At 40.8% G+C, this 21,173-nt stretch overlaps 4 protein-coding genes across 4 annotated transcripts; 2 read left to right on the top strand and 2 right to left on the bottom strand.

Annotated features, from left to right (window-relative positions):
- Positions 1–10: 10 nt before the first annotated feature.
- On the bottom strand, positions 11–4,262 carry isoc2 (isochorismatase domain containing 2). Its single transcript, XM_030393662.1, has 7 exons — positions 3,878–4,262; positions 3,573–3,688; positions 3,141–3,265; positions 2,230–2,442; positions 1,932–2,002; positions 1,653–1,770; positions 11–177 (listed from the first exon to the last, which is right to left on the bottom strand). Coding segments are annotated over exons 2-7 (594 nt in total). The 5' UTR covers positions 3,574–3,688; positions 3,878–4,262; the 3' UTR covers positions 11–111.
- Positions 4,024–6,624, top strand: atg12 (ATG12 autophagy related 12 homolog (S. cerevisiae)). Its single transcript, XM_030393665.1, has 4 exons — positions 4,024–4,162; positions 5,291–5,427; positions 5,546–5,608; positions 6,427–6,624. Exons 1-4 carry the CDS (start codon positions 4,057–4,059, stop codon positions 6,484–6,486), a joined length of 366 nt encoding a protein of 121 aa, XP_030249525.1. The 5' UTR covers positions 4,024–4,056; the 3' UTR covers positions 6,487–6,624.
- An 80-nt stretch (positions 6,625–6,704) lies between these two features.
- LOC115567252 (germ cell-specific gene 1-like protein) lies at positions 6,705–16,202 on the top strand. Its single transcript, XM_030393640.1, has 9 exons — positions 6,705–7,374; positions 8,429–8,544; positions 8,899–8,955; positions 9,123–10,185; positions 13,717–13,899; positions 14,061–14,108; positions 14,212–14,364; positions 14,884–14,995; positions 15,103–16,202. The coding sequence occupies exons 4-9, from the start codon at positions 9,990–9,992 to the stop codon at positions 15,473–15,475; spliced, it is 1,065 nt and encodes a 354-aa protein (XP_030249500.1). The 5' UTR covers positions 6,705–7,374; positions 8,429–8,544; positions 8,899–8,955; positions 9,123–9,989; the 3' UTR covers positions 15,476–16,202.
- Positions 16,203–16,683: 481 nt separating this feature from the next.
- On the bottom strand, positions 16,684–20,481 carry rcvrn2 (recoverin 2). The gene is made up of 4 exons (XM_030393646.1): positions 20,361–20,481; positions 19,735–20,230; positions 17,579–17,690; positions 16,684–17,123 (listed from the first exon to the last, which is right to left on the bottom strand). The coding sequence occupies exons 2-4, from the start codon at positions 20,113–20,115 to the stop codon at positions 17,035–17,037; spliced, it is 582 nt and encodes a 193-aa protein (XP_030249506.1). The 5' UTR covers positions 20,116–20,230; positions 20,361–20,481; the 3' UTR covers positions 16,684–17,034.
- Between the last annotated feature and the right edge of the window lie 692 nt (positions 20,482–21,173).

The raw sequence follows: 21,173 nt of genomic DNA, 5'->3' as shown, positions 1-21,173 counted from the left end.
TACACAAATGTAAAGTAGCAGCGTCTCTTTATTGATGCACTTTAACAGGATGTGGGAAGCAGTGAACTAGTATGGAAGGTCTGTGTAACAGAAGGACGGGTTACGATCTTCCTACATATTGCTGAAGAAGGCGAGGAGGCCAGTGTCAGGGGACGGGTGGGCCAACAGCTTCTGGATCTGTGAATGAAGTTGAAAGAATATGTTTCGGCATGTTTTGCAAGAGCAGCGTTTCAGCTTTACTTTTAAGAAGAATGTGCAACATGTGGATTTGATCACTGCAGTAGCAAGTCTCCCTTCAGCACCCTCAGTGATGTAACCAAATGTCACGCTTGAGTAAAATTAAAGATATTGTGTTAAAATTATTACTTTGGTAAACTTTAAAGTAACCATGCAAATAGTACTCAAGTAAAACACAGAAAAGAAAAAGTATCTGATATTAAATGCACTGGATCTGATAAACAGCATTTTTCTATTGGAGTATCGGAATCAGTGTTTTTTTTATCCGATTACCAATAAAATAAGTTCACTTAAAAATGTGCTACATTGGCACTGATGCAGCATGTTATCTGTAAAGTAACTAGTATCTAAAGTTATCAAACAAATGTATTAGAGTAAAAGAACAAGATTTGCTTCTAAGACGTAGCAGAGTGTAAATATAAAGTAGCAGAAAAATAGAAGTATTTAGTTACATTCTATCACTGAGCACCCTATGAAAGTCATCTATAACTAACAGTATTACTTATGTTTGTTGTAGGCAGTGTATTTTAAGCAGCCCTGAAGCTGCTGTCTTTAGACTGCAGTGTCTTTGACAGCAATCTACTGCCAGGTTTGTATTTATGACACATCTTAACAAAGAAAAGTAACTGAGGAGTTCAAGGAGACTTTGTTTCACACTAGGGGGTAAATATATTGAGTCTCAAACATTTAATTCCTCGCTTTCTGGTGTTTTTTCTCCATCAATTTATAGTGGATATGTCTTTATTTTTGTAAAGAACACACAATTCAGGCGCCAGATAAAAAACTAAAATGTAATAAAAACAGGGTTTGGCAATATATCGATGTTACATCCTTATCCTGATATGAGACTATACTGTATATCATCACAAACTTTGTATATTGTTATATCATGGTATGGCATAAGTCTTATGATGGTTTTAAAGGCTGCATTGCAGCAAAGTGATGTAATTTATCAGACCGTTCATCTTCTGTTCTATATTTATCTTTATCCACATAGTCTTATGTCCATGTTACTGATGCATTTTTCATAAAAAATCTCACTGTTAATATTTTGTGAAAGTAACACTAGTTACCCCTACAAAATTGTTGCAATATTAATATTGAGGTATTTGGTCAAAAATATCATAATATTAGACTTTGCCACCCACTCTTACCATTTATGAAGTGCTTTTTAGGAGATTTCATACTATAAAGATGTATATTGTGTATCGCGATATGGCCTAAAAATATCGCTATATTATTTTCTGTTTTCTATAATAAAATACAATTCAATCAGGCTTTCAGTCAATAGTTCGTGGAAAAAAAAAAAGTCCTCTGCTACTTTCATGTTTTTATAAACATTTAGGAAGACTTGTCTCTTCCAGCCCCATGAAATCCAGACCAATGTGGTGAAACAGAGCAGCTGCAGTAAGCACCTCCTTGAAGTTGGGGTGTTTAGCGTCCTGAACCAGCTGCAGCAGAACACCCTCTGTGGTGGTGAGGTAAGCTCCGCTCTGCTTCAGTCGGGACAGAGCAAACAAACGGTCCGTCTGGCTGTGGAGGGAGATACAAAAGTAGTAACGCACACGTATACACTTTTCGCACACACACACACACACACACACACACACACACACACACACACACACACACACAGAGGAACAAATCTATATTTAATGCAGGTGATAACAATGCAAAACAGAATATGCAGAAACCTCCTGGATGAGACGGCATCAGCCACAATATGAACCTCCACTCCCTTTTCAAGCAGGTCAAAAGTTGTGCACTGTGGAAAAGACAAGCAGAGGTCCTGAATTATTAACAGAAACTACTGTGGAAGCTTTGTGACACAGAGAACATAGAGTAATTACATTACTTAATAATTTCATAATAGATTAATAATCAACTGTCACATCATTACCTCCCTCATACAAAAATTGTGCGGTATTTTTTGAATGCAATAACTAACTAAATTTCAGTAGCTAAACTGCAGAAGCAATGATGTGGTCTTACAGCAATACAGGCGTGTGCCTCTATTCCACACAGTATGGCCCGTTTAGGGTTCCCCAGAGCCTCCAGCTCCTTCTGCACCTCCTCTATCATCATGGTGAATGAAGTCTTAGCGTGAGCTTTCAGGTCCTCTGCTCCCAGCTCAGGTACTGTGGGGCCGAGGCCTTTAGGGTACTGCTCTGTCAAAATGGGGGGGATGCCCAGAACACGACTGGCCTGTGAGGAGGAGGAGGAGGAGGAGGAGAGATCAGGCAGATTTGATTAGATGTGTTAAAAAAATTTAAACATAATTTATTATTATAATACAAGAAAGCCACAAACAATATTTGTATTATTGTCTGAGGCTGGTGAGGTAGGAAGTAACAAAGTAGATTAATTCATTACCAGAATTCAAGTCAAGTACCTGTACTTTGCGTAAGTATCTATTTTCTGACAACTTTTTACTTTTACTCGCTACATTTTAACACAATATGTGTACTTTCTACACCTTACATTTTCAAAGACAGAGAGAGAGAATGGGGAGAAAAGGAGTGTTAGCGTCTCATATTTGCAGAGACCCTGCAGCCCTCTGACTGGATTTTCTTATTTTGTCAATGTTTTACTGTGCTTGGGACAACTTACCAACACATAATCTCGGTATTTGACATATTGGGAATGAGACTCAACAATAAGATACCTTTCTGATGCATTTAGGACAAACTCACATGAATCGTACTGATTCTACTTTAAAGTTTAATAGTCTTTGAATTAGATGAATAAGATGCAAGGTTCAGTTAGTTTTGTAGAGAGTTTTGTCCCCTACAGAGGGACACCTTTTTATTTCAGAGCTTGTTTTTGCTTACTTTTACGTAAAGACTATGCGTACCACCGTCTGTTGGTAAGTGAGACAGGTGTGTGGAGGTAGTATTTCTAACCTGGAGCAGCCGGGCTGCATTGCTGACGATGTTGGTGAACTGGAAGATGTTGGGTCTGAACTTCTCCTGCATGTCACACAGGAGGAGCACTGTATCCTTGGTGGAGAGTCTGCCAATTTTTGCCACTGTAGAGACAAGGTCACAGAAAAGTACAGATAGTGGAGTAAGACATATTTAGAGAGATCTAAGGTTGTCTGACCACTTGACGTTAAAACAACCCTGCAGCTTTGATCAATAACACTTGGTGGACTTAGGTTTTGACAACGAAACTGTCCTTCACAGTATGTTTCCCCACACATTTGTGTCTACTTTAGGAGGAAATAGGTTTGTTTCCTTGTACGAAATATAACCTCCATGTTGTTGCATGCAAACACAAATGAAGTGGAGCGACATTTAACGTAAACACAACTTTAACACAAGACACAGACTTACTTTTGCTGCCTGAATGGTCCGACTGTGAGGAGGAGAAGTGGGTGACAGGTTCAACAAGGCTGTAGAATGTTCACCCGTCAGGTTACATTAACTTGTTGTGTCCCATGTGACGACACCTGTGTAATTGTAAACCAGCAAAAAATTACCTATTGTGCGAGCAACTAAAAGAGTAAGAATGCATTCAAAATTGAACACGAACAGGCAAACACAAGGTTAATCAGATAGACAAGCACCAGCTAAATTAGTCAGGAAATAACAAAGAACATTAACAAATATATTCCAAAGTCAGAAAAATAAATTCAAACCTAGCATGTAGCTAAGAGGACACACAAGTTCAACGGCCTTCCCTAGAAGCGCATTGACCAATAGAACCGCGTGTTCTAGTGATTGACGTTTCTTTGAGCCAATAGCAGCCGGAGTTAGCAGCCAATCGCCTTGCTAGCTCTGGTGGGTGGGGATCATAACTGAGAGTGGTCACTTGAAGATGTCTGACAATGCAGAGTCCCCGACAGAAACGCAAAAAGAGGAATCACAGCCACCGACAGACGACTCGACAACAAATGAAGAGAAGAAAAAAAGTGATTTAAAAAGTAAGCGAGCGTAAAATATCGAAAATTCGCCTGATATAGCGGGTAATGTGTATCTGTTGACTGTTGTCGCAAGTGCGATTGGAAACAATTCCGGGTGTGTGACGTGAGGAAAATTGACAGAGATTCTGGCCAATACGAATGCCGCAGTGTTCCTGTTTAGCCAATTAACGTCGAGTTTGTCACATGTCATGTGGTACTACCGGTTTAGGGAATGGCTAAAGCTACTGCTAATGTTTTAAGAAGACAACGTATTAACTTTTTGGTATTATAGGATACATATCTCTTTATAAAGGCTGTTTTTTCGTTATCTATCAAACATATGCTATGCTAATGCCAATAGCAATTACATATCTTGTATTTAAGAATAATTTAATACGGATAAGCTAACACGATCTGGTTAGCTGTCAAACTGTCACAGCCTTACTAGTTGCAAATATCTCAGTTCACGGTTTGGGGTTTTCGATTATTTCGGTCAGATATTGCAAGAAATATAAAATGTATAAAATATAAAATAAATGAAAATACATTTTCATTAGAGAGCTTTGTGAGAAGGCTGTCGTTCTGTTTCAAAGTTATTTCAGGAAACATTATTGGCCACTTTGCCAAATAACTAAGTCATACATTTCAGAGTTTGCTTTGTTTTATAAACAACCCTAACCACATTACAGCAAACCAAAATAAATTCCAGTAAATAAACGACACCTGCACAATGACTGTAGTTCATCATGACCACTTGTATATGAGAGTACGATGGACCTTGTATTACATCATGTGTACAAAATTATGCGACAACTTGAACATTAGCAGGATAAAATTGGACATAAAGATTTTGTAATGACTCATTTAATTCCTAAGTGATGCACAGGGTATACTTCACATGGCCGTTTTTTTTTTTATCAATTCACATTTCATATACTAAAGATCAGGAAATTAAATTAATTCAAATGCATATCAGAAGTGATTTAAGGGGAGGAAATATTGAACAAAAGAATTGCAGGCTGTGCTGTCAAGCTGTGCAAAACCTCAGGGATCAAAATTTTGTATGTCCGTTATGTGTCAGTGGATGAACATTATTCCAGAAATTCCCCATAACAGCACTTTCACTTTCTATGTTCTCCATTTTGATAGTTGACGTGTTGCTGAAGGCTGTGGGAGACACTCCTATCATGAAAACAAAGAAGTGGGCAGTGGACAGGGGGAGGACATTACAGTCCCTGTCTCAGTTCATCTCTCGCTTCCTTAAGCTTGATGCTAATGAACAATTAGTAAGGATGAAGTTTGTTCACTACCTTTTTTTATTTCTCCAAATCATGACTTGGGCAGTTATTTATTTTTTCAGGTCTTTATGTCTAACTGCATCTGCATTTGTTTTTTTCTCTCCAGTTCATTTATGTTAACCAGTCTTTTGCCCCCTCGCCGGACCAAGATGTAGGAGTCCTCTTTGATGTAAGTGCACATAAACACCTGTTTTAATGAACTGTTACTGTAGTCTGTTGTGTACTTAGCTAGGGTACTATTTAGCAAATATGATCTCAAAAAGAAACAATCAGCGGGTAAACAGTAACCACATCTATCTTGAACAGATGTTTGATTTCCGGTTATATTCACTGATAAATACCACGAGGTGTAGATGAAAGCTCAGAAAAAGTTAATAACTGGACACTACATACAAACCACATCACCAGATAAAATTGTAAAACATGTACACACAAAAGACAAGTCTGTTCACATTTGGTAGACTGCTTGGCAAGACATACTTTATTCAGTAAGTAAAATGTCAATTTCAAGTCTTATCAGGGATTACAGGTGTGCTGTGAGTCTTTTTAATAACATTAACAGTGTTAACAAATACATGTGTACTAACAGATAACTTCTGACAAGTCAGGCTTCAGCTGAGGTGTAATTTGGAAGACTTAACCCCAGTATAACAAAACTTCGTTACCATATTGATCTAGTCTCTTAGCCTTAAAGTATATATTAGAATAGAAGCCTTTGTAATTGTCAAACCTGCCCTTCAGAAGTGAATGTGCAATGACAATGGTTGTCCAGCAGAGGGGGCAATAAGAGGGATGCTTGATGCCAAAATCCTTGGCCAGTGATTAATGTCTGGATAAGTATCAGTAAAGAACTCAAAGTCCAGAATTCACAGTGGACAGACAGGTCAATATCAACACTGTGGTTATGGAACTGTACTGTCACATTAATCCTCTGTCTACTGTTGTAATTAACATTTTACTCAGTGTATGTTTTTTGCTCTCTTACAGTGTTTTGGCAGCGACGGCAAGCTGGTTTTACATTACTGTAAATCTCAAGCCTGGGGTTAAACTGCTTCCTATAACTCCATCTGGAACCTCGACCTGTCTTAATTTTATCCTCCAAACATGCTCACATTGATGTTTTTGCTTGCTTTGCTCAGTTTTTTCTGTACATACATTTTGTAAATAAATGATTCTGACTCTGTACAGCTGTTTCCACTGTTTTTTTTTTGTTTTTTTTTGTTTTTTTTTAGGGCATCACATTTGGTACCCAGAAATAAACACTTAACTTAGTGGGCTCAGGACTTGGCTCTGCACAGCGCTGGTGCTGATTGTGAACCAAGAAAAAAAAAAGCATGCCCATTCATATGGATATGTTGGACCACAGTTTTATACTTCTAGTGTAATCAGTGAAAACCTAGTGGAAGTCAGTTTGGTGGGGAGCTTAAACTGCTGCTAAAGGTTTAGGGAGGAACCACCTCTGAAAAGGGACAGACACAGGAAGAGAGGGGGCACTACAGCCACAGATGGACTTAGAGGGATTACATGATTCAGGATGGGTTTGTGACATAAATTCCCAAGAAAGACAGAAAAGAGAGTAGAGTGGCTTGGAGACAGACGCTCAGTCGCTCCACCAGTCTTGCATCTCCGTCCGACTATTGGCTGGGAGGATTAAAGGGGGGAGAGCAACTGGAGAGGTAGGGTCACTGATGCTCATCCTGGAGGAGGAACACTGGTGACAGATACAGAGAGGAAATGATGAAGAGGGTATTGATGCAGAAAACCAAGAGGGAGCAACTACATTCAAGTTCATAAGGAGCTTTTTGTCTAAAAAACAAAGAAACAAACAAACAAGGCAGAGATTTGAGGTTTAGAGGACTGCAAGGGAAAGGTTTTCCTGTGGTGTGACTTCCTGTTTGACTTCAAGTACTGCACGGGACAAGAAACAACTCTTTGGTAGGTACATGTCACAGATTATTTAAAATGACTGTAGATGAATAATTAGTCAATTGACATTACATTTATCAGCAGTCATGTTTTTCAGTCATATTTTACTGGATAAAAAGAGTTTGATGCCTTTTCTGTGATGTATTGTAGAGAAAAGATCATTGAATTTTGAACTAATGTTGACGTTATATGAAGATTTTACCTTAGAGCTCTGGATAATTAAAATTGGCATTTTACTGCGTTGTTTTTTGTTTGTTTGTTTGTTTTAAAGATTTACAAAACACTTCTTGCAGCATTATAAGTAACTGAGATATGCATTGTACTAAGACGGAGCTCTCAGATATTTTGCCTATGCATATTAAATGAGGCAAATGGTGTGTGTCCAGTTTCTAATCAGTTTATTAATACTTGTCAGGACGGACAAACCTGTCTTGCTCCAGAAAAACATATTATTTATCACATTTTCTGCCGAACAAACAATTTCCAGGTTTCCCGTAAAATTAACAAAAAAGTTGAATTGGTCTTCTTCATCTCTGTAAACGCTGCAAAATCCATCGACTACTCTGCATTCAACTTGTTCCTGCTGTGAACTCTTGCTAACTTATAGCGATCATACAGTACTGTGTGTTCAATATGCTGTCCATGGTAGGAAGAATCTGAGATAGAAGAGTATTGTTCTTTAAGTATAAGCTCACCTAAAATGTAACGTTCAGCTGTGATCTTGTCACCCTCATGCCGATGGATGGTTGGGTTATGTTTTTTATTCCACAAAACATTTCCAGAGCAGCGCTGCAGCATCCTCCTAAATAACTGAGGTAGATGGAGACTTAATTCATAATGTAAAAAAAAAAAACCAGCATAAAATGACTCAGTACAGCTTGTGTTGTAAGATGAAAGGTGTGCTTTTAGCTTAGCTGCTACAGAGAACATTTCATCTTAAATAGGGTGTAAAAAGTCTTTCCAAATCAATCTGGGATCTTGGGATGTGCGGCAACTTGGATTAAGCTGGATGAGCTGTATGGAGCCATTTCATGTTTTTTTTTTTTTTGTTTGTTTTTTACAGCTGGTTTAAAACAAGTTCCCATCTACTTCAGTTGTTTAGGAGAATGCTGCAGCACTGTTTTGAGGTGGGGTCCCAGAACTATTTTGTGGACTGAATTACTTTTAACCAACATGAGGGTGAGTATGTAATGAATGGATTGTCATCTGTGCATGAACTTATACAGAAAAAATGTCCTGATTTACACAGAGTTCAGATTTTTTGAAAATCATGGACACATATATAGTTTCTTTACCCAAATCAGACATTTGGTTTGGCCTTATTCTCTTGTACAAATCATTTTACAGAAAAAAATCCACGAATAGATTGTAGATTTTCATCAATGAAAATGTTTGCCTCTTTAGTTTTCTGCTTTAGTCTTGTGTATATATATTTTTTTGAACATCATACAGATATCAGAAGCCACTTGTGCGTCCCCACGTGAACGGCTTATTCTACTTTTCCGTCTCATCTAATGTCCCGTTGCATTTCAGGGACGCTGGGCTGATGACGGGACGTTGCATGAGAGACAGACAGAGACAGCAGATATGGTCAGAATTCACTTCACACTGAAAACACACCTAACACAAACAGATTTAAGCAGATTACCAGGGATTACTAGCAAAAATTTCATTTAGATCTGTGGCTTAACCATAATTTCATCAAAAAATGTAATCTCTTCTTTTTTGCTCCCCTTCCTTCTTTGTATTCTTCACAGGGTCCAGCAGTGGAGCTCATAATGAACGGCAGGGTCAGAACTGAGTGTGTTCGTCAGGAAGCAGGGAGATATTAGCCGGGGCCACAGGAGAGCACACACCTCTATAACCCCTCTCTTGCTGACACTCAACAAAGTTAGATGTCACCATATGGACGCCCTGGTTTTAGCCTTTTTGTGCCCCAATCAATCGTTTGATTTCACTTTCTTGTCAGGTGATGAATTTCACATAAGAATGTCCTTTATTTCCCTTTTAGAGGAACAGCTTTCCATTCAAAATTGTAGTTTTTTTAAATTACCCCATATTTTTTAGATATAGTTGCACTGACTAAGTGCACACCACAGGGTCTGCACTGCTGAGGTTCAGTGGATGTATGGCCACATCAGGGATCAATAGCAGGATATCACATTAAAGCTGTCTGGTCAGCATACTGTTATGTCCTTGCATCCCACTCTTTTCTCCTACTGTGACCCCTCGTAAATCCCCTTTTGTTCATTTTTTTTGGTTCCATCTGTCCTTTCCCACGTGTATCAACTTAAGAGCATCTTATCCCGCTCCCTCCCCTCTCGCTCTCTTTATCTTCCTCTCTTTTAATCACGCTGACTTTACAGTATCGTTTTCTCAGCTGTGTTTTGTCATCTTCTATCTGTACCGTTACATCACACGTATCTCTGATTTCCACTTAAACCTGGCAGCTCATCACCTTTTAAACACCACCTCAGAGCATCTGTCCTTTCCTCTGGGCTCCATCTGTGACTGCAGTCAGACCTTCTTTCCTGTTTGTTTTATTCCCACGTGCAGTGTCCCACCGTTTGTCGCCCCGTCTCTCTCTGGCCTCCCCCCTTGCATCCCTCTTCTCCTGTGTGGCCATGCTGGAGCGTATGTCCCGTCGCTCTCGCTCCCTGCTCTCCCTGACCTTGACCACTCTGGCTCTGGCCCTCTCCATCCTGGCTCTCTGCACCTCCTACTGGTGTGAGGGAACTCACAAGGTGGTCAAGCCCCTCTGCCTGTCGCCGGTCAAAATGAAGAACTGTGGTCAGAACAACAGCGAGCCTTACACCACAGGTACGGACATGTGAAGTCGTCTTTTCACCTCTTTGTTTGTCATACTTCCTGTTGCATTATTGATGCTCTTTATTGCATTTGTAGCTGTTACTGGCCCTTGAACGCACATTTGTGTACATGAATGTATTTTGATATTCACTTGTTGAGGTTGTTATGCAAACAGCTTCTTCAAGATTTGTGAACAGTGCATTCAGATATGCAGGCAGGGTGGAGAAGCTCAATTACTGTTTTGAAAGTTATTGGTGTCAAGCACAGAGTTTAGCACCTCATGAACAGCCACGTTGCATGGATTTTTTTAGGTAAAAAGGCAAAAAGAAATATACGTTTTCTTGCCAACAAGGATGCAAATATTAACGGATGTGTTAACAGCAGCTATACAGATCCTTTATTTAAGTAAAAGTAGTGATACTATAGTGTAAAAGGACACATCATATGTAAAAATCTGGCATTAAAAATATTATTCATGCATTAAAAGTGCACAATGTAGTGTAGGGAATAGAATATTTTTTTACTTTGTTTTATATGTGGCGGACCCTGCCACCTTTCCAGCTTCAAACAGTGTTCTGGGGAACTTATTTCCTTTTGTGAACAGCTTGTTTCTTCAGTCATGGAAAAAAATAAATATGTCTGAGTTTGTATTATTACCCTATTATTATTGTAAATATTAAACTTATGAGTTTGAATTTCTTCTCCAGAACTACGTAGTGCTCCTTTAATATGTACTCTGTTTTAATGTTGCAACTGGTTGAGACGGGCTTCTCTCGGGTGTCGTACTTTAAAGGTGAACTCTGTAACTTTTTTGGTAAGAAATTTTGGTTGCATGGACAAATATTCTGGAATTGTTGAACATCTAGATGGACAATGTGTTCAACTCCAAATATAAGCCAGCTCTGCTCTAATCATCACAAAAAAGGATGTACATATAGGGCTTTAAATTAAACCTAAAATCCAAGTCTGCTCTTGCAAACTGCGATTCAGTGCATCGGGGGCTCTTTCGTTGTTTAAAGGCCCCTTGAAAATACTTTTCATGTAAATATTAATCTGCAAAGTAACCAGTAAGTATAGCTGTAAAAAGAATATAAGATGAAGTAACAAGTACGATACTTTCCTCTGAAATGCTGTGAAATACTAGTGTAAAGTTGTATAGAATAGATGTACTCAATTAGTACAAGCTCAATACTTGATTACATTTATTTTTGTCACATTCCAAACTGTTGAATAGGATTATTTCAAAATATCAGCTAAAGCGAAAGAAGACGATGTCGAGTTTCCCTCCTGCTGCTAAAGAACAAGTCGATAAAACCACCACGAGCACCTGAACAGTCTTCACAAAAAGTTGCCGGGTGAATCATCCCGACAGGTGTTCCAACACGTTCACGGGCGTGTCATTTATCGTAAACAGCATGACTTCACGGATTCATCCTGCCTGACGTCAGCAGCCATGCAGTGTTTTTCTTAGACTTTTTCAACAGCCACAAACACTGTTACCGAGCAGATACGTCCCGTCACAGCTTCAGGTGACCACTTTTCAGACAGAATCATTTTTAAAAGATGCTCTTAGACTTCATTTTAATTGTCAAGTCTCTGAGTGTCATGATAACATATAATCAGATATTTGGATGATTTGTTTATATCTTTAAAAAAATTACCCAAATTTGAAATATGAAACACTTGTTCAAGCTCTACTTGTAAGCTTTTTTCCTTAGCTTTGAACTACATCTCACAGCGTTTATCAGCAGAAATATCAGTTGCAGATGTAGAAAAGCACTTTCAAAATAAAGCAGATACTAAATTAAGACACCTCTGTTTGAGAGTGCATACGGTCAGTTTCTTGTTGTGCGTTGTGTCACGAGTCTCCCAAAATGTGCCGATGATATAAAAAACAACTTTATGATGTGGACTCTACCAAAATTTTGGCCTTGACTGAAACCTGATTACACAAGTATTGAAATTTCTTGATCTTTGCTCCGCGTCACTGCGTAACAAACAATACCCTGAATTAATCTGACTGGATAAACTAACAGGCTTCTCCCCTCCCTTTTAGAAAGTGATTGTCCTTGGTTTGATGTTTTTTAATCTCTTTTTGCCTATACCTTGGCCCCACAGTAAACGCAATTATGGCTTAGTATTAATCTGTGGGGGTGTGAGGGGAGCTCCAAATGTTTATTCCTTCCACGGAGGAGAGGTTTACATTGCCTGCTGCCTGGGTTTTAATTTCTCAACAGATATGCTTAATCCATAGTGAGATTAACAGCTCTTACTGTATGAAGGAAATCAACTTTGATCAAGATATGCCTTTACAGTGGTGGATTTAACTCCCAGATTTACACACACACACACACACACACACACACACACACACACGTGGGCTGACAAACCTGCATGTGACCAAAGAACCAAAGAACAGGCGCATGTTACTTTTGAGGCAGTGGTGTGATGGGCAGACTTTCAGGTGTTTTGCGCTCAATATTCTGTATCCATCACTCTTTCAACTACACCCCCTGTAGCCTAATTCTCAATCAAGACACGCCTGCATGCAAAATGGTGTGAATGGATACCAGTAAAGAACCAATCAGAAGTTTGTGAAGCAAGAATCTGTTTATATGCTGCTGTACGTTTGTGTTTTTGAGAGGAAATCGCTAGTGATCCTGTGCACCATTTAGATTTACAATAGATGGCGGGTGTGATTTGAAGAGACGATTGAGATGTCTGCACAGTTACACATTCCAACCTAAGATTTAACTGCGACAGTTTGTTTTTCCTTATGGTGAGGTAAGAAGCGTGGTGTAGTGTTTACATGTCCAGGGGCCTTAGGAGCCATTAATCAGCTCTGTGTGTGGGTTAAAGGTAAGCCGGAGAACTAGACCCCCTAGGGAGCGCTAAAACTGAATTTATCTCTCATGCCAGACGTTCAGAGCTGACTTAATGTATACATTTCCATATAAGCATGAAGAGACAATCCAGTCAACTTTAGGCTGAAAGCGCTAAATCTCTCATCAGCAGGGTTAGGTAATTTCCAAAAGAGGAGCTATTCCAGATGGAGTGGAGATAGGTCAGTCCTCTTTCTTCCATTGGATCGATGGACCCTCAGTCCACCAAAGTGGCCAATTAGAAGAAGTGGGTAGGTGCGGGCGAATAGACTCTAAAAAGGCCTGCACAGGCAGAGAAAGGGGGGTGGTAATTGGTAGATTTCCTAAGGTGCTAAGTTTCGAGAGGATTTCTGATAGAGCAGAGGGCAAAGCATTGGGCATTACTTTGCCATAGATTTGAGAACACCAGAGAGCGGCCACACTGGTTCGGACGCAGGCTGGAGATCTGTATCAATAAAGATTGCTCTATCATTCCACCCAGCCTTGCCTCCGCAGATTCTTTTATTAACAAACTACACGCCGATGAAGACAGCCCAGAAACTACACAATCCACCCAGTGCATTTTCGGATTCTGCTCCATTATCCATATCCGGAATATGCAGCTACAAAAATGTGCCTGCCATGCTCTTCTTTACTATCATCCTTTTGTGCCATCACACAGAGAGCCCCACTCAGAATCCCTACAACCGCACGCTGTCTCCAGCCAGGAGAGACGAGCTGGCCAAGATCAGACAGAGGCAGCTGGCCAATGCTGTTCACTACATCTGGGAGACGGGAGAAGACAAGTTTGCTTTCAGATACTTCCACACCGGTTTCTGGGAAAGCTGTGAGAAACACAGTGACGGTGAGAACAACAAGTGCACGGCCAGTAACACAAACACACTTGCAGCTCGTCACATTTTTAATTATGCTGTTGCACTTTTCATGGATTGTTTTTCCATTAATTCTTTTTATTCAGACTTTGAGAATGTTTTTTTATATCCTCATTTTCGGTCATATCTGCAGGGGAGAAATGTCGAAGCTTTATAGAGTTAACGCCTGGAGACACTCAAGGTGAGTTGCTTATCAGTCCTGCGCCCAAATATAAAACAAATAATTTTGTTTTCTCCATGGATGCATGTGTATAAATTGTGTATGTATTTCCCAAATGTTGCAGGTGTGCTCTGGCTGTCAGTTGTGTCAGAGTTTACATACATCGGGCTGCTGGGGATGGGCTTCTTACTGATGTGGCTGGAAGTCTTGTGTTCCCATAAAGAGATGCACTCGCTAAAAATCAATGCCTACGCAGCCATCTGCACCGTATTATCAGGTGAGACTCAGTGTGTCCTTCAGTTTTACATTACTCTGTATCTCAAAACTTTCCCCTTAAACTTCAAGGTTAGGAGTATAAAGCCATTCGTTGCTTGAGAGGAAGCTGCATGTAGTCTGATACTGTAAATTGCCTTCAGTGATGTCGCTCAGTGGCTACGTTAAACAGCTTAAAAGCAGAGATATCACCCTTTTTTTATTCCATGTGATCTTCTTTCTCTTAAAATCCTGGCGCCTACATTACCCACAATGCAACTCAGCCATCTCAGACATCACTGAAGGCAATTTATAAGATGACATGCAGCTTCCTGTAACCTGTAGATACACCTTAATGTGTAAAATTGGTGGGGTTGTCCTTTCATAGCAAGCTTTGGCCCCCAGGCTGCACTTCAGGCAGCTCTGTCTTATATCTACCACCTTGTCCATATATCATTCTTTTTTTGCATGGTCATCTTTGTTTTCCAGACTGAGTTATGAGATTTGTTCTGTCTGCTTTGTGTTGGGTTCCTCCCCTGCGTAGGACTTCTCGGGATGGTGGCCCATATGATGTACACCACGGTATTTCAGATGACGGTCATTGTGGGCCCCAAAGACTGGAGGCCTCAGTCCTGGGACTACGGCTGGTCATTTGCGTAGGTGTCAGCATACAAACCTGTATCATTCCAGGATGTACATGAAGTACTAGTCATTTACAGGTTTTGCTGACATGTTGCACTCCTTCTTAATCTCTATTTTTCAGTCTCGCCTGGGTCTCCTTCAGCTGCTGTATGGGGGCCGCCGTGGTCACGCTCAACTCCTACACGAAGACCATCATCGAGCTCCGTCGCAAGCAGAGGCTCCGTCTGGAGGAAGCGAGAGCCGCCACTCACGCTCCCGCCTATGACGAGGTTGTTCCAGGCGGTGGGCTCTACTCTGTCAGCGGCCTGCTGCAGTGTCCGGATGGCATGATCGACGTGGCGTGGGCCCCGAATGGCAGTGTGGTCGGAGTGGGAAATGGGGACGTACCAACGCTGGTTTTGGTGGGAGGCTGTGGGCCGGAGGGGTGTGAGGACTGCGAGAGGGAGATGGACGAGATGGAAGTGGCAATGGACCGAGTTGATTCACCTTGTTAGAGGACCGTTTATATCCATCAACTGAAAGGGCTGAAAAACTGCGAGAAAGGAAAGACACTGTTGCCATGTTGGAGGAGGATCAATGTGAGCAAACGGAACCTGATTTTCTTTTCTTACGCTTTAACTTTTTAATGAAGCTGGGACTTTCCAGCTGCACTTGAAGGAGGATGAATTCGATTCATATCAGACTGTGAGGACTGCAACGTATGACATGTATGTTTTCTGGGTATTTCTCAGTGCCTCATGGTAGGAAAGTAGATGTCTCTGTGTGTAAATGATTATATATGTTTATATAGTTTTATTGTTTATATTTTAACATGCAATGTATCAGGACATGTCAATGAGCATTTCATTGCATAGACAGGATGGATGTTTCCAGACCGTCCTTTAGAGCAAATCGGTCAATATATTCTCGTTTATCTGAGAGGGACATTCGATGCATCTCCGCTTCTTCAAACTTGCTGCTCTCTCTCGTCACAAACTTCGGACAGATGCAGCATCTGGATGCAACCAGAAGCTACAACAGCAAACACAGCCGCTCTCTGCAGATGCACAGACAAACCCATAAGATAGACACATAGAGATAGAAAGATTACAGAGATTTTGAAAAGTCTGCTCTCTGATGTTGAACAGAAGATTATGTGTAAACCAGTAATCCCGAGTTGGATGGAGCGAAGGAGGAATAGAGTGAGGAGAGATGGTAGGCATGTGAGGGGATGGAAATGGAGAGAGGAGGAGGCGGGTTGGTGTCGGGGGGGGGGGGGGGGTCGGAATGAGAGTTAGGCGTGTGCGCACACTTAAACGATCTGCACTTAAAATGTGAAATTTTCAGGGAAATAAATACACATAATACATTCTGGTATTTACATTTACTTTAAGTATCTGTTGGTTTACATTTGGGATTATCCTGGATTTACTGTCCTGGTTGGATACAATTGAAAACTTCTGTCAACCACCAGGATTTTATTAAACAGCATGTTTCTGGGTCAAAGGAGAATTTGGGTTTTTTTTTGGGAAAGATTAATAAATTGATTTTCACAGCCCGGATGTATGAGAAAACCTTTATTTGTTATTGTACAGTAAATACAGTAATACACTTGAGAGCTAGGACCTCTTTAAGACATTTCCAGTTCTGTAAAAAAAAAAAAGGCTAACAGTCAAGTATCGTACTATATTATAATTTAATCAAACATACATTTTTCCAGAGCCAAAAATTCATTTGAACCATTTCAACATGACAATATTTATCAAACACTTTCTTCATATATATATATGTATGTTTTAACTGTATATTATGTATTGCATCAACATAGTCATCATAAAGCTTCTTCTGTTTAGCGGTATGTGTTTCTTGACACACTATGATGCAACTGGCCTCTTTTATCCTCTATTTGATATGAATTCATCGACAAACATTGCTGAATCAATTACATGACATAAACTGAAAAGTTGGTGCGAGCAAGACACTGAGGAGAACAGTATTTACACAGAGAGGAAGAGTGGAGGAAAGAGTCTAATGAGAGAAAAGAAGGTGGGGGGGTGCTGAAAATAGGAAGGAGTTACTGCTTGATTGGTTCGTAGTGGATAAGACGCATTGCATTCTCATTTTCAATCACTCCCTTGATGAACTCGCCCTCGGCCAGTCGCTCTGTGAGGGGACAAAGTCAGAGTGAGGGATGTTAGAGTGCGGAAAAATATGGTTAACGTGACACACAGCGTCGGGTAAACATGAGCCGGAATAATGACTATTATCCAAGAAATCTGGTCTTATCTGCTGTGTGGGTGTGTGTCGGTAGCATGCGAGTGGAGTCACTTGAGGTTTCAATGGTCTGTGGATGCGGCATGCTTAATAAAGCTCGCATGACACAAGTGATGCTGTAACTGGGGGATGTGAGCCCCAGGTGGATTTATTGCTCGTGAGATGTAATCTATGGCGCAGGATGTTTGAACAGCTGCTGAGGAAAGGTAGAAAGAGCTTACGCCGATTTTCTCTCTCTCTCTGACATAAGTACATACTGTTAAGAACACAGTGGCCTTTCATTCACCACTGGGGCTGAATGTATTTGCATGTGTTGCATGTGTATTGTTTTTTTTTCTCCTCACCGTTGTCTTTCTTTTCGAAGTAGGACCACAGCTTGTCGGCTCTCTTCTCGGGTGTGTTCTCATCCTGTGGTAGCTTGCACTGCTCCTCCTTGGGGATCAGCTTAAATATGGCCTGAGAGGGGGGTTGGGTATAAGGTCAGTAACGAATGCTCTATTATTTATCTCACAAATGTATGGAATGTCAACAGGGCACATAAAACAAATGTGTACAAGCCAAGAAGGATGTAGCCTGCATCTAACCCTCTTTAGTTAATTACTGCTTTACATGTACATGTGGTTCATCGAGCTTCTGATGGAAAACAACTTCACAATAACAAATGATTACTTATTACTACTATTGACCGTTGTGTGTTTTGCGCAATTTAGCTGAAAACAACCAAATCAAGTATCCTACAGTTAAAATCTTACGCTAAATATATTCTGCAATCCCCGCATGACAACTGATCTGCCTACCAAATGCAGCTACGAGAAGCAATCCTAAGGCGCGTGGCCATCACAAATCACATGTAGACAATGCATACAAGTTAAGAATCCACAAGTTGTGTCAAAATTAATAATCAAACAGCTGCCAGCAGCACGTTCTGGCCCGTGTGTCATCTTCAGAGACAGTTAATCTGCAGTGGGCCACTTGGAATCCAGCAGATTGTACATGACTGCACACTTTAGGTTCAGGTCTTTAAGTGTGTGTCCCACTTAGGGAGGAAGCACTCATCTCCCACATTTAAGACACCTAGATTAACATGGATTAGTGCCAAGACTCAGGCCACAGGCCAAACACCAAGATGTCATCTGTGTTCTCCCTGCACTGTCCCTCCATCTTGCCCCTCTGCTCTGTATAGATTCACACTGTGAGTACAAGTTGTTTCTGGTCAGATATATATATTAAAAAAAATGAAACCACATCTGTATCAGAGTGGTATACTGTACTAGACTAAACTAATAGTGGTTTCTCTGGCCTTCCTCACTCACTTATTTCGCGCTTCAGACCCACATATGAAAGCAGATATCCCTGGTTTATCGTTATCTAATAATGGTGTTAGCCTCTGCGCAAATAGCAGATCTGGTTTTGCCTGCTTCTCCCCACAGAGTCCGATTCTGTCGTAGGTTGCTGAACTTTTGGCAGGGTGGCTTTAAAATGTAGCTATTTTGTGCAGCGGTTGCAAACATGATGCAAGTGGACTGGGGCCAGTTGGCCAGGAACGAAATCCCATTACAATGCCAGCTGGATCCTCAGCTGATCTGTCTAAACCTCTTACAATTCTGTTTTATTTGTCTTAAAACTTTACAACCTCCATCGCACTGAGCTCTGATTGTACGAAAACAATGGACGACGATTAATATACAGTAATTAGCATCAATTAATCAAATAGTCCAGGGTGCACTAAAAAAGAAACGCAGATTCGAATCGAGGATGATGGGCGGCCCCGCTAATGGAGTAGTCTTACTTAAGAATAGGACAGCCTACATTGTCTGAGAGTTAAACCTGTAATCACAGAGATTATCAGGAGTTTGAAGCTCAAAAGGGCTGGCTAATTGGGCTGGTAATAAGTACTGAGACCTACATACTGCACCATGAGAGGGATGGTCACTATTTAATAGCTCATTTTACATGGATCTAAAAAGGAAGAGGGCAAAATAGGGAGAGAAACTGATATTATAATGCAGTCAAACAATATTTTTCCAAATGATTTCCTCAAAAATGACTAGTTAAATCAACACCTCAAACTTTAAGAAAGAAGAGTATGAACTTAAAAAATAGTATTCACCACAGGGCTATTGTATTAGATTGCATGAGGTCAAGTAATCCTCTTATTTTATCTTACTGTTGTGGCTTCGACAGCTTAGAATAAAGCCTTTCTCCCGGGGAATATAAGCAACAGGACAGCTTGAGTTTCTGATATTGTAAGTTTATAGCAGCAATAAAGAAGAACATTATGGCAAAACAAAACAGCCTTTCTCTCTTTGGCACTCCTAGTCAACATAGTTTCATACCGCCTCTATAAAAGAAGATGAATGCTTCAGAAATGAATCTCTATTTGAGAAGGCAAAATGTTTAGAACAAAACACATAACAAAAGTGTCGAATCAGTGGACGCCGTCAACTACAAAGTGTCTCATCTTTTCATCAATATCACTACTCCCCCCCCCTCTCCTCACCTGGCAGATCTCCGTCACTTCTGTCTTGTTGATGTATCCGTTCTTGTCCACATCAAACAGCGAGAAAGCCCACTCCAGTTTGCGGGTCGTCTTCCCGGTTGAGGTCATGTGCAGCGCAATGATGTACTCCTTGAAGTCCAAGGTGCCGTCGTCGTTGGTGTCGAAGGAGCGGAACACATGCCGCGCGTAGCTCTTGGCGTCGCTCTCGGGGAAGAAGCGACTGTAGATCTGCTCGAACTCCTCTGGAGTGATGCGTCCCGTCGGGCACTGCTTCTGGAAGTTCTCGTACCACTGGCTGATTTCATTTTCGGTGAATTTGGTGGTGAGCTTCAGGTCCTCCAGGATCTCCTTTGATATTGCGCTGCTGGTGGAATTTCCCATTGTGGTTGCTTTATAGTGTCTTAGTAACGTGTCTCTGACAGAACTCACCGGCAAGTGAGTTTCTTCTTCTCCTGTGCCACCTGAGCTTCTTTGTTTACTGCTGGCTTGACGTCTCCTGTTGATGTTGGAGGCCAAAGAAAGAAAAGTGAAACATTAGTTCCAGTCCACTCGTGAAATCCTGAATGTCTTGATGCTACTCAGTAAATCACATTGTGAGGATGATCAGAACTGTAAGAAAAGCTTACCTGTGTGTGGCGCGGGCAGATGATGGCTGGAGTATTGAGTGTCCGTCTGAGCAGTAGGACGGTGAGGAATAAGAAGGGCAGGGGGGGAAACACACTCCTACCGTGGACGACTGGGATAAGTCTGTTAATACGGGATTTAGGGTGGCTGAGCTCGTGACTAAAATGAGCCCCTGAATCCTAATTTTCTCTATCAGGACGTCTAGAAGGATCTACGGTGCTGAGTTCACTCCTCTGTTAAATGACTAATAAACAGTGAGAATTTATAGTCGCGAGAGTTATGCATGTTGTAGTGCATCAAATATGTTAAAGGTCTCACTTACTTAATAACTCAACTCTGATCAATCAACAGAGATTCATGCTTTTTCACTTGTGGTTAAACCCACTTCATCAAATAAAATCAATTTGAAAGTAAACGGAATGATGAAAACGTCAACGTAACTTTCATTAACTGGCCATCAGATAAACATTTTCAAGGAAACTTTGTTGTGTTTTTTTGCCAAAGCTAACTTTAACCTCTCCAGGAGCACATCTGCTATTTCAGTAGTGAACTTACAAGGGGTTTAGGTGACCACTGCCATCTAATTCCAGGCTGCCATCTGTCCAGGCAGTTTAACTCCATCTCCTGCCCACCTTTTACCTTCAATCCCACCTACGCCCCTCGTGTCATCTTAGCTGCCATCTTTCCCCTGACCTCCGTCCTGTCCTGCCTGAGCTGCGATGCTGCCCTATTTTTAGCTTGTTTTACTGGACTGACTGTTTAGGTGTGTTGTCCCTCTATCGTTACCTTCCCAAATTATGATTTAGTTGAAGGGT

This window comes from Sparus aurata, chromosome 17 (genome assembly GCF_900880675.1).
Source record: "Sparus aurata chromosome 17, fSpaAur1.1, whole genome shotgun sequence".
NCBI classification, from domain to species: domain Eukaryota; kingdom Metazoa; phylum Chordata; class Actinopteri; order Spariformes; family Sparidae; genus Sparus; species Sparus aurata.
This window is presented reverse-complemented; position numbering and strand designations above follow the sequence as displayed.